Raw genomic sequence first — 11,449 nt, 5'->3', positions numbered from 1 at the left:
GCGTTTTGTTGCCGACACGTGGAAATGCACAGCATTGCTACACCGTACCCGCCGCGGATTTGTTAACCCCTGACGCAAAAAGAAAGGGGCTGCTTTAAGGTTGACCGCTGTCTTTCTATGTCTGGGCATAAGCCCTCAAGAATTGTCCATTACATAGGTGACGCGTCAGACTTGCGTTAAACCTCGCACAAACGTCACTAACGTCTCTTCCGTCTTTCTTTATCTAACTAAAAGAACAACCTGAACAACCGTTGGCTAATTAAGCTTTAAGCACAGGGTTGAATCCCACGGGAACATATAATCGACGAAAAAATCTATCTACCAAATTTCGTTAAAATCTATCCAATGGTTTTTGTAACACAGTAACTAACATCCATACATCCTTGCAAACTTTCGCGTTTATAATATTAGTGGGATATAGGGGCTCATTCAAACTAAGCGAAAATTATAGTAATTCGCAATACATTGCGTAGGCGCGCAGCTCTGCTACCAAAATTGATGTATCACAGCCAGCAATGTATCACGACCAGCAAGGTACTAGTATATCAGCTTCAATACATTTTATAGTTACACAATGATATTATATTTTTCAAACATGACATACAATAGGACGTAGTAATGTCATAACATTCGTAGGCAAGAGTCTAGAAAGATATTTTTGTTATCATTCCATTTAAAAGATCTAGCCTAGACTAAACATTTTTGCCTATAATCGAAACCATCATCATCATCCTAGTCTTTTCCCAAATATATCGGAGTCGGCTTCCAGTCTAACGGTATGCAGCTTAGTACCAGTGTTTTACAAGGAGCAACTGCCTATCCGACCTCTTTAGCCCGGTTACCTGGGCAACACGATACCCCTTAGTTAAGACGTAGTAATGACATAACAGTCGGGACCCACAATTTAACGTGCCTTCCGAAACACGGATGAACGCTTTATGACAATGGTCACCTGTCTCCTTACTGACCATATCAAGCGTAGCTTAACCTGTGAACGATCAACTTGTGCGTTGGGATGAGTTATATCTTAGCCGCAAGCTCCTCGAATGATCGAAAACAAACATCATCATTTGAAACACATAACCCTCTTTCTACCGCAGTCGGGTCAAAACCATTCTGCCTCTTAAGACGCTTGTCACAAACAGGAACCTCTAATTAGGACCTTGAACAGCACAATCCCATCCAATCCCATCGTTACGAGAACAATCTAGTTTTCACCACTGCGATTAGACAATTGAATGCCTTCAAGAGTTCAATTCATTTTAATAGATCGTTCAGCCACGTGGTCTATGGATGGATGTCAAAAATACGTATTGCTACTTATTTTGCGAGTGTATTGTTAAATATACATTATTATCATCGTAAACTTTCCCAACTATGTTGGGGTCTTCTTCCAGTCTAAGTGGAAGCAGCTAAGTACCAGTGTTTTACAAGAAACGACTGCTTATCTGACCTGACCACCGTTTTTACCTCGTGATAAATTACTTCGTTCAGCACATAATGTCAAAAAAGACATTGCTGCGTGCCAGGATATGAACCTAGGACCTTTAGCTTAAACCAACGGCCATCAAAGTTTTCGCTTTCCGGATAATTTCCCTTTTATCAAATACGTAATCTAGATCACAAATTGTCACACAACAGGACTACTTAGTCACATGTTAAATTATCCACGCGAAGGGAAGACCATTGCAATTTAGTAGGAGGCAGTCGAATATGAACCTTGTGCTGTTTTGTTAAGAGCTGTGTTACATGTCAGAATGTACGGAAGTTAACAACTATGGCCCGTTTCAAGCAAGATTTATTGTAATAGAATTTAGTATGAACCAGTTTTTGCTGACTGGGTATAGTTTGAACTGATAATGATTTCTTTCTTAACTTCTTTTTTTTGTTTAAATTTTGTAGAGGTAATTTTCGTTAATTGCTATTTTGGAGGAAGGGTCAAGTGTTGTAATAAATAATTAGCGTGAAATAAACCTCGATATTGAAGCTAAATTATTTTATTACCAATTCAGAAATATTAAATTTTTAACAGAACAAGGTATTAGAAATTTGTTATTTATAATATTTACTTAAACAGGGACCAATTTAAGAATACGCATAATTAAAGAAAAAAAACAGAAGAAAATTATCACCAAAATTTAAATAAACCAAAAACTCACCAAAAAGCGTTACCAACGCGTCGAACGCGGAGAAAAACGGCCATTTTAACCCTCTACAATTCCCGCCAAAATATTAAACCGTTAAATAAAAATTTAAACTTTAAATTTGGAATGCAGCGCTTGCGCAGCGTACAAATCCAGCAAGTGTCTGGACTGCAGTGTCGGCGCTGTGACAATGTGGGGGGACACAATTGGGAACATATGAATGATGGTTAAGTAGTCCTCATATTATTTGGACACAGTTTAAAGTGATCAGTTTTTACTATGGCCAACTATTGTCGAACTAGGGTTTGGGTTGGATTGGTTAGTTGAAAGTTAGAAGAGGAAAAGAGAAATAAAACGTTTAAAAATGTTTAATTTTTAAGTAAGATATAGTTAAAAGTTACTTATAAAAAATCACTTTAAAGTAAATAATATGTCTAAAAAGTAATAGAATTGTAAATAAGTGACTGCGTGGACAGCCAATTAATTGGGGTCACTACGAAAACCTACTTAACGCGATGTGTCGGGAGTTCGATCCCCGAATAGGACAAGCATTGGTATGATCCACGAAGGCTTGTCCTGAGTCTGTGTGTTTTTGGGCATGTGACTTGAATGTTTGCTAATACTTCGACTTTTCCTTTATTCGGGAGTCGTGTCCTGTATATGAGTTCGTTCCCAAAGATCGTACTAGAGACCATTTTCATGGCAATCCCGAATCCGACAGTCTTAGCACTATACTATCAAACCTTCTAATTTCCGTTTCCACCATTGCTACAATTTGAACATGCTCAACTGTCCTGATCAGACACGTCTAGAATTACAGACATGACTAATTCGAATTACGCAATGCAAATGTAACACCATAGAAGCAAAAGGATTATATTACATGAGATCTACTAGCAAGTGTAAACAATGTGTAAAGAATTCCTGACCTATATCATAAATTATAAACATTCTGAGCCTATAGACAAATGATTAGTATATTGTCAGTATTTTTAGGATTTTTTTAGTATAGTTTAATCTATACTTCTATACTAATATATAAAGCTGGAGAGTTTGTTTGTTTGTTTGAACGCGCTAATCTCAGGAACTACGGGTTCAAATTGAAAAATTCTGTGTTGCTTTGTGTTGAATAGACCATTCATCGAGGAAGGTTTTAGGCTATATAACATCACGCTGCGACTAATAGAAGCGAAGATACAATGGAAAATGCAGAAAAGCCAGGAAAAATGATTCATCTTCGAGGGCTTCCGTTCAAAAATTCCTAACTTATATCTTCTAACCACGCGGACGAAGTCGCGCGCAACAGCTAGTATAGTATATAGTTTATCTTTGTTCCTCTTTCCGCAAATACCACTGAATGGATTAAGACGGAACTAAACTTTCTCTTTGTATACAGATATTTTGTAACCAGGATTAACTAATAGGATAGTTTTTATTTCGGTTTTATGTTTCCTTGTGTTCCTTGTGAAATTTTCGGTTTCTAGCGGGCAGCCCAGGGGAATAACGAATCTGTTTTACGTTATTAAAATACAGCTGTTGTTCACGGCTTATAGCTGAAAATCATCACCCTTCTTTAACAAAGTCGGATAAACGCCGGTGTTAATCAAAGGTGTCGGTCTAGCCGTTTCAACGTCAAGAGCTAAGAAACATACACAGATAGCATGCGATGATTTTAGCCTGATTCAGCATATATCTGCATTTTCTGGGCTACATTCGCAGAGGTGGAAATATCAAGCTATTAGTACAAGTAGTGGTGACATGATAGATCCTCATTGTAATTCAGAGCTGACTACATGATAACAACTTGTCTGACCGTTACTGCGTAGATAGCTAACTAAGATATATGGGAGTGGGCATTATTTAGATCTTGATGCAGTGTATTGTGTAGGCCAGGATTCTTGGTCCATTCTTGTACATTTAAATAAAAAAACGACTCTCGCATTAAGGAATTAATTTCTTGCATGGCGAGGGGTTTTATAAATTCACATGCCCAAAGACACCCAGACTCAGAACAAGCGTTCGTGGATCACACAAATACTTATCCTACGCGGGGATCGAAGCCGCGACACGTCGCGTAAAGTGGGTTTGGCGTGATGACCTCAACCACTCGGCTATCCGTGCAGTCAGTATTGTGTCCAGGATTCATGGACATTTTTATACTTGATAGCTATCAAACTAAATTCTTGGGAGTGGATTCATTTTTATGAGACGCTCATAGATTTTCTGTAAGGATCTCTCGATTTGTAGGAACAGAGGTAGAAAAGAAGGTTGAGACTTATCAAAAGGATATCTAGCCGTCATAAATTTTGCCCTAAAAATACTGCCATAGTAAGAAGATACGTACGTAGAATACGCTTTGCCCACTAAGGCCTCGCATTGTGGAATGCTATAAAACATTTGGGTATTAAGTTTCTTGCCGGTTCTACTTCATAGTAATGACATTTTGGAACCGGGCAACTCGAGACAATAATCCAAACTGTCTCAAGAGTGTACTTGAAATAAAAACTTTTGATTTCGATTGTATATTGAAAAACAACATTCTCCTTATTATTAATTGTGATGGTATGTTAATCTATTTGTTACGCATTTCCGCCTAAGATGCTTAACGAATTTCGATTAAATTAGGTTTGGAGTTGTTAGGAATTAGAAAATGTAGGCTGTATTGGTCTTGCTAGAACTATAATTTATACTACCGGTATATAAAATTTTCAGGACGAAACCAAAAAAAAAGGGAGAATAATTCAAAAAAGTTATTTATTAAAAAGAACATAACAATAATTATTATTATCATTACATCACTGAACTAAAAAAAAACATTATAAAAAGTCTGTAAACACTTCAAAATGATGATTCAAGGATGATACACATTGTAACTTAGTTTTCGAGCCGAGGGCACCCTTACGATTATTTTTTAAACAATAAAACACCCTGTTAGCCCGAGCATGCACCAACCCCATAGAACACATCACACATGGCTCCCTCATTAGATACACATAATAACCAGTACATAGGTAAGGACTACCAGAAACACTCATTTTAGATTCATTTAAAGCATTCTTCGTCAAATAAGTCCTAGCTCCAAATTTGACATTCGGAAACTTTTCTTTTAAATGCACGAGTAACTCTATCTCTATGCCTCGGAGTGACACGTCTTTGACGTCTGTGGCTGTGTCCCACGCGCCGCCATTTTGAGTTTTAGCTACATTGTCTATGGCCAACATGGCGGAGTGTTGTACAGGATGGTACTGCCTGTTGTCGAAGGCGACTGCTACAACTGATTTTGTCGATGGATCGACGATGACTGTCGCGTTTGTGTCTCTCAGAATTATATCTGTCATTTCTAAACTACTGTTCATTTGGCTGAGATAGAATCTTGCTATCTCAAATGTCATTCCCATGTACAGTCTATGGGAGGTCAATTCATCCTCTGCGAAAAACTCATTGCCGCATAGTTTCTCCAAGTATTTATTTGGATGAAAGTTACAGGACCAGATTTTACTAAACTCTTCATGCTGTCTTTTTAATTTTGGCGCTAATAATGGTACTTCTGTTATTTTGAAGAACTCGAAAGCGTCTTTTAGTTCCGGTATGTGTTCTTCTAGATATTTTTGTACAGAATCCTCGCTTTTTACGTCGTGGGACACATAATCCGTTGGGCATAACAACACGTCTTTTTTCCGAGCTCTTTTTAAATGTTGCATTTCTTTGAGTTGAATTTTTTCGTTCAGAATTACGATTATTTTTGATAATTGCTTCAAATCTCTAACATGACCAGTATAGACTTGAAGGAGAGGTATTGAAGAGTGAAATTCATCGCCCAAAACTGCATGAAGGTTTTTCTTCATATTTATTATATTGTCTATGAAATTGTCTACAGTTTCCGACATTTTAGGTCTTTTTAATCTCGGTTCTTTTATTTCAGACATTTTGCTTTCACTCCTTATTTTCAGCTATGGCATAAACAATACATAGACATTATCTTCTTTGCTTGAGTGTTGCCAGAAGTCTTGTCTTTCTCCAGTGTTGCCGTCTGTAAAATTTCATAATTTCTTGTCAAATCCAATCAAAATCACTAATCACTGTTTTGCTGAAAGTAAGAAAAAATAACACTATCCATACACACTGCACGACAACTTGATTCACAAAAAATAAAGTTTAAAAAACTTGAAAATAAAGAAGGTAAAAATAAAGTGTTCCTAATAGCTTATGCAATAAGGTTGTATATTATTAAAGCAATAATTGATTAATCAAATAAGTAGCATATATTCTGTTTTACGAATTCATATCTAATTTTTATGTAATTAAGGCTCATATTAGATTGTATAGATTATGTAAAAACAAGATATTTCTGTTGTCAGTTGGGAAAACCTCAAACTTTTAAATAACAAGTGTTAAAATATGTGTGTTCCTTGTGCCAAGTAACATATCTTTTTAACTGCCAAAAATCAATTTAATAAAATACTAAAATGGATTAATAAATAAAGAAAATATATCCTCTCAATGTAAATTCCTGTTTAATTTACCAACAGATGATTAAATATTTGTGTCACAAGGGACAGAGACTTCTTCTCCAATGATAGACTTTTAACCGGAGTGGAAATGCAAGCAAAAGTTATATTGTAAAGCCTCATTATATATAGATCAGCATTAGGTCCGCCACAATTGTACATGAAGGTTTAAATAAACAAATTATACTATTTTATTATTATTTATTTATCTTTAAACAAATAGGTAGGTAACTTATTAACTAAGCCCCACAAAACCGTTGCAATGGTTTGACTGTGGGGTCGATGAGTCTCTAGACATAGTTACTATCTTACTTAAATGTACTTATTTTGTATGTTTTATTTTAAATCAGTTCAATATCATTTCATCAGTTCATAATCTCAGGATTTGACTGCTTCACTAGACAATGATTATATGTCTATTATTAAAACTTTATTCACTGCAAAGATCTAGAACACTATATAATCAGTATGAAATGCATTTTTCTTTTAATTTACTTAAGAGGACTGGTTTTTTAGGCTTGGCATTAAATACCTTAAGATTTGGATTTAGAAGAAGGTTGTGTATAAGATGCATTTTTCTTTTAATTAAGTTGTAAGACTGGTAATTAATACTTGGTATTAAATAAATTAATGTTGAATTTTAAAAAAACCTCTTGCTTAGCCCTTTCCTAAGTTATGTTGGTTTGGTATTCAGTCCCCTGAAGTTTATCTGAATACCATATGTTTATAACTTTGTGTTGTGAAAAGTATTTCTAGTTTTTTTCCTTGTTTATGTTATGCAAAATACAGTCAACAGTTTCAGCAGTTCATTCACAGGAATTTTTATTATTAATGAATGATTGAGCTTACAAAGGCAGATAATATAGAATAAAGAGGATTTAAAAACAATAATTCTTTTTTAAAATTAAATTATTGTTATAAATTTTAATGGCATATCACAGCCTATTATTGCAACAGGTGTTTAACTGTGGTCCCTATACAATATGCTAAGTTAAAATAGAAAATAAAATATCTTGAAGATAAAGATTTCAGGTATTAATACACTTGAATTGAATATCACCGGTTTATACTATTTGTTATCCAATCCAATGATTAATAAATTACATCATATTTTGTGGAGTTCAAAAAGATTCAATTTAGTTAATTAATTGTACAGATTTTAACTATTGGTTGATATCATGTCTGTCAGTCAGATCTTAAACAGAAAATATAACATTGTAACATTATATTAACATAGTCAGCAATATGATATCAAATACGCATATAATTTTACTCGTGTTAACTATAATCACATTACATGGATAAAACAAGGTTCAAAATAATAAGTTTTAAAATAATTCCTCCGTATTTAAGTGTAAAGGACTGTTGCTGACGCGTTTTACTGCATTTAAGATAATAACCGTGTTCGATAATTACGACATTAAGTTCGTTGTTGACAAAAAACTGATAATCACACCTTCACATCATTTTGAACAAGAACACGAAAACACACAACATAAATCGATAAAAACAAGGCGCAACACGTAAATAAACGTAACTGTAACGAAAACCTATCAAGAACATATAATAATAATACTGCCTATTAATCAAATTCAAGAAAAAATACGTATTATAATCTTAGATTTACCTCGGTTTGGACTTCGGATTTTGACGTCAAATTCTCTCGCAGACGATATGTTTTCTCATTGTATACGCAGAATTCTCATGTGCAGGACTCAGAAAGTACACTTCAAATCTATTATAATTTGTTAAATAACAATTAAAATTTAATTTGCCACACACGTATATCGCGAAAATGTAGCAGCCATTAGACAGATTAAAATTTGTTTTCTTTGAAAAAACGTGGTTGCTATCAGATGTTCTTATTGGACGCAGAAAGACCGGTTAGATCGTAACCAATGAAATGGCTAGAACTTTTGACGTCTTCAACCACAGATTGTCATTAACGAATTTTGTAATCCAGAATGTACTTCTAAATTACATTCCTTTCCATGGTTGTTACAGTAAACTCAGAATAATCTTTAAAAGATAATAATATGTTGTCATCAGTGGAAAAGTTTATAAGCAACATCTAAATGTAACAGTAAATATGTAAGACTGTGGTGAGGACTTTAAGCGGAATGATGAATAGGGGCCATTTATGTAAAATGAACTTACGAATGGTTAATAGTCCATTATCCATAATCCTTGTGCACAGGGATTAGTCCTTAAAAGGGACCAAAGTCTTTGGTAAACATAACCAGTATTCAACTACCACGTCTAACATAGCTCAATAACTATCCAGATCTGATGAGCAAATTCTCTACCTATTTTCATAAAATTGTGGTAATACAATATAAAAAGTAATTCTTTATCAGAGTTGAGGGAAAATATCTTATGTGAGTAATTAATATTACTTTGTGCGCCTGTAAGTTGTTCATAATTATAATCAACCAAAAATCGATCAAAAAGAAGTAGATAAGTAGATATTTTGTTACGAATACCTAGATTAGAAAAAAGAAAAATCTATGATTCTTAATGAATAATGATTTATTTATGATTACATGTTTTATAATACATTGATTTATACATTATACGTATTTAATCACATTAACAATACATAATTATGACGTCTGTTTCCTTCCATTCACTTGTTTTCCAGAGTTTGGTACCACGCCTGACAGGTTTCAGTAGCAATCTCGCACAACGCCGACAATGCTCGGCCTGTTGAGTCATATTCTGGAAAAAGTAAATTAAATTAATTACATAATCTGTAGAAATGATTTAACCCGAATTAACCCTATTAATATTTTAATTGGGAATGTAAGTTTGTTTGTTCCTGTCACGCGAAGTACTTTACCTGTCGTCATGAACACACGTTTTTCGAGTGATTAGAAATAACATAATTTAATATTATACGCAGACGAATCCGCGGGCGCTAGTTAGTTTATAAAGGAAACATTTTTTGTCTTTTTTAAGAGGTCGGGAAATAGTCAGGAATAGAAAGAAGCTTATGACGTCACCAAATATCAAAATGTAGGTACTTCATGTTGACACAAACAATTCAATGTTTACAATGTCTGAAATATGAGCTCCTTAAGTAAGTAAGCGAGACAGCAAGCTACAATGCACATAACGGCGTCTTGCTTCCACAGCAGCAAGTCCTACTTGATAACAGTAAGACTTACCAACGACTCCGCGTTTTCCAAATATGGACCCATTGAAAGGCGGTTTCCTGTACGTGGCCCCAGCATTCTGGATGCAAAAGATTACCGCGGCGAAGAACAGCGCTAAGATGAAACGCATTTTCTGAGCCTCTGGAAAGAACGTACAATTTTTATAACATCTGAGGTAACAAAATATGGGATATTATACCACACTGATTCAGGGTCCCAATTAATCAAGGATCCCTAGTAAGGCACCACATCGATTTAAGGACATTTAACTTTTTGACTATCTTAAGAACTATTTGTCGATAGCTTGTAAAGGCTTGTTTTTTAAGCTTATTCCGTAATTGCTAGAGGAGATCATATAAGCAGTCGCTCCTTGTAAAACACTGGTATATAGCGTCCAATTAGACTGGAAACCGTACCCAACATATTTGGGAAAATACTATGCTTATAAGTACTTAAAATTCTACAACTCACTTGATATAAAAATCAAGACGACTTGAAGATGTAAGAGACGAAGACTGATGCATCAACCAATATTCCCCGTCCTTTTATATCAGACTACCCTCATTACAGTCTCATAATTGAGTTTCAAAGCAATTTACTGCAATCTCTTGTCAAAGTAATGAAAAGAAAATACGATTAGAAAAATGTTTCATAATCTTGTCCCCGAAGTGGCGACTATTGATCAAGATTAAGCTTTGATGGGTAGAAAGAAATTATAAGAATGTACTTATTTCAATGTAGGTTAAGCTGTTTATTGTAAAGGATGTAATTTAAAACAAAGCGATTGCAAAGATAGCCGTGTGGTTGAGAACACCACACCAAACATACGGAGCGCAACATGACGCGGGTTCGATACCCGCCTAGGACAAGCGTTTGTGTGATACATTAATGCTTGTCCTGAGTATCAACCATCTGGCAAAATGTATTTGAGAAAACCCCGTAACAAGGATTAATTTTTTTAGTGCGGGAGCCGTTTTTTAAGGTACAAGCCGTACAAGTATAGTTCAAGAGTATTGCCAAGCCACAGTAGAGCTTTATGTTTTTTTTTTCTTATTTGTACTACAGAGAAGACAAGAATTATTTTAGCGTAGCTATTAGTTTTATACCCTTAAGTCAAAAACTTCCTCTGCTTAGGAATAGCCAGTGGTGAACATGCATGATCTAAGGCCGGAGTCTTTTTCTATTTCATTTTCCTAAGTAAGAGCCGGGGCATACATTTTGAGATAAATCTTGCCGATTCTAGAGTCCGAATTGATCTCCGAGTCTTTATTCTTTCTTCTACGAGTCTTCTTCTTTTTTGGATGAAAAATTATCAAACGACTCTTCTATTTGCTTTGGTGAAGGATAGTGTCAAAATTATACTGAAAATTCTTCTTGACGTCGGTCTAGAAGAATAGGTATCAACGATTATGGACTCCACAGAGCTTGCTGAAATATCATCCGACGCGCGTGGCAATGCACCATCTTGCAAACGCTGGTAATGTGGCGGGTGATGACCTCAGAGCCCTAATTGTAGACCCAGCGACGATTTTGGAGATTTTTTCTTAACTACTTACTTATAACATACACTATAAATCTATCTACACGTAAGTGGGACTTTGTAAGTTTGTACGACAAATCCATCATGGCGCCCGCCTTCATA

At 35.1% G+C, this 11,449-nt stretch overlaps 2 protein-coding genes across 2 annotated transcripts; both read right to left on the bottom strand.

The window, feature by feature from the left end:
- Positions 1-4,326: 4,326 nt before the first annotated feature.
- On the bottom strand, positions 4,327-8,522 carry LOC113500320 (probable inactive tRNA-specific adenosine deaminase-like protein 3). Its single transcript, XM_026881070.1, has 2 exons — positions 8,280-8,522; positions 4,327-6,174 (listed from the first exon to the last, which is right to left on the bottom strand). The coding sequence occupies exon 2, from the start codon at positions 6,068-6,070 to the stop codon at positions 4,961-4,963; it is 1,110 nt and encodes a 369-aa protein (XP_026736871.1). The 5' UTR covers positions 6,071-6,174; positions 8,280-8,522; the 3' UTR covers positions 4,327-4,960.
- A 554-nt stretch (positions 8,523-9,076) lies between these two features.
- Positions 9,077-11,099, bottom strand: LOC113500360 (neuropeptide SIFamide-like). Its single transcript, XM_026881127.1, has 4 exons — positions 11,023-11,099; positions 10,279-10,414; positions 9,820-9,948; positions 9,077-9,370 (listed from the first exon to the last, which is right to left on the bottom strand). Exons 3-4 carry the CDS (start codon positions 9,935-9,937, stop codon positions 9,279-9,281), a joined length of 210 nt encoding a protein of 69 aa, XP_026736928.1. The 5' UTR covers positions 9,938-9,948; positions 10,279-10,414; positions 11,023-11,099; the 3' UTR covers positions 9,077-9,278.
- Between the last annotated feature and the right edge of the window lie 350 nt (positions 11,100-11,449).

The sequence above is a fragment of the Trichoplusia ni genome, chromosome 13, assembly GCF_003590095.1.
Source record: "Trichoplusia ni isolate ovarian cell line Hi5 chromosome 13, tn1, whole genome shotgun sequence".
In the NCBI taxonomy this organism is placed as follows: Eukaryota; Metazoa; Arthropoda; class Insecta; order Lepidoptera; family Noctuidae; genus Trichoplusia; species Trichoplusia ni.
Note: the sequence above shows the minus strand (reverse complement) of the source record. Positions and strands in the feature narration are given on the sequence as shown.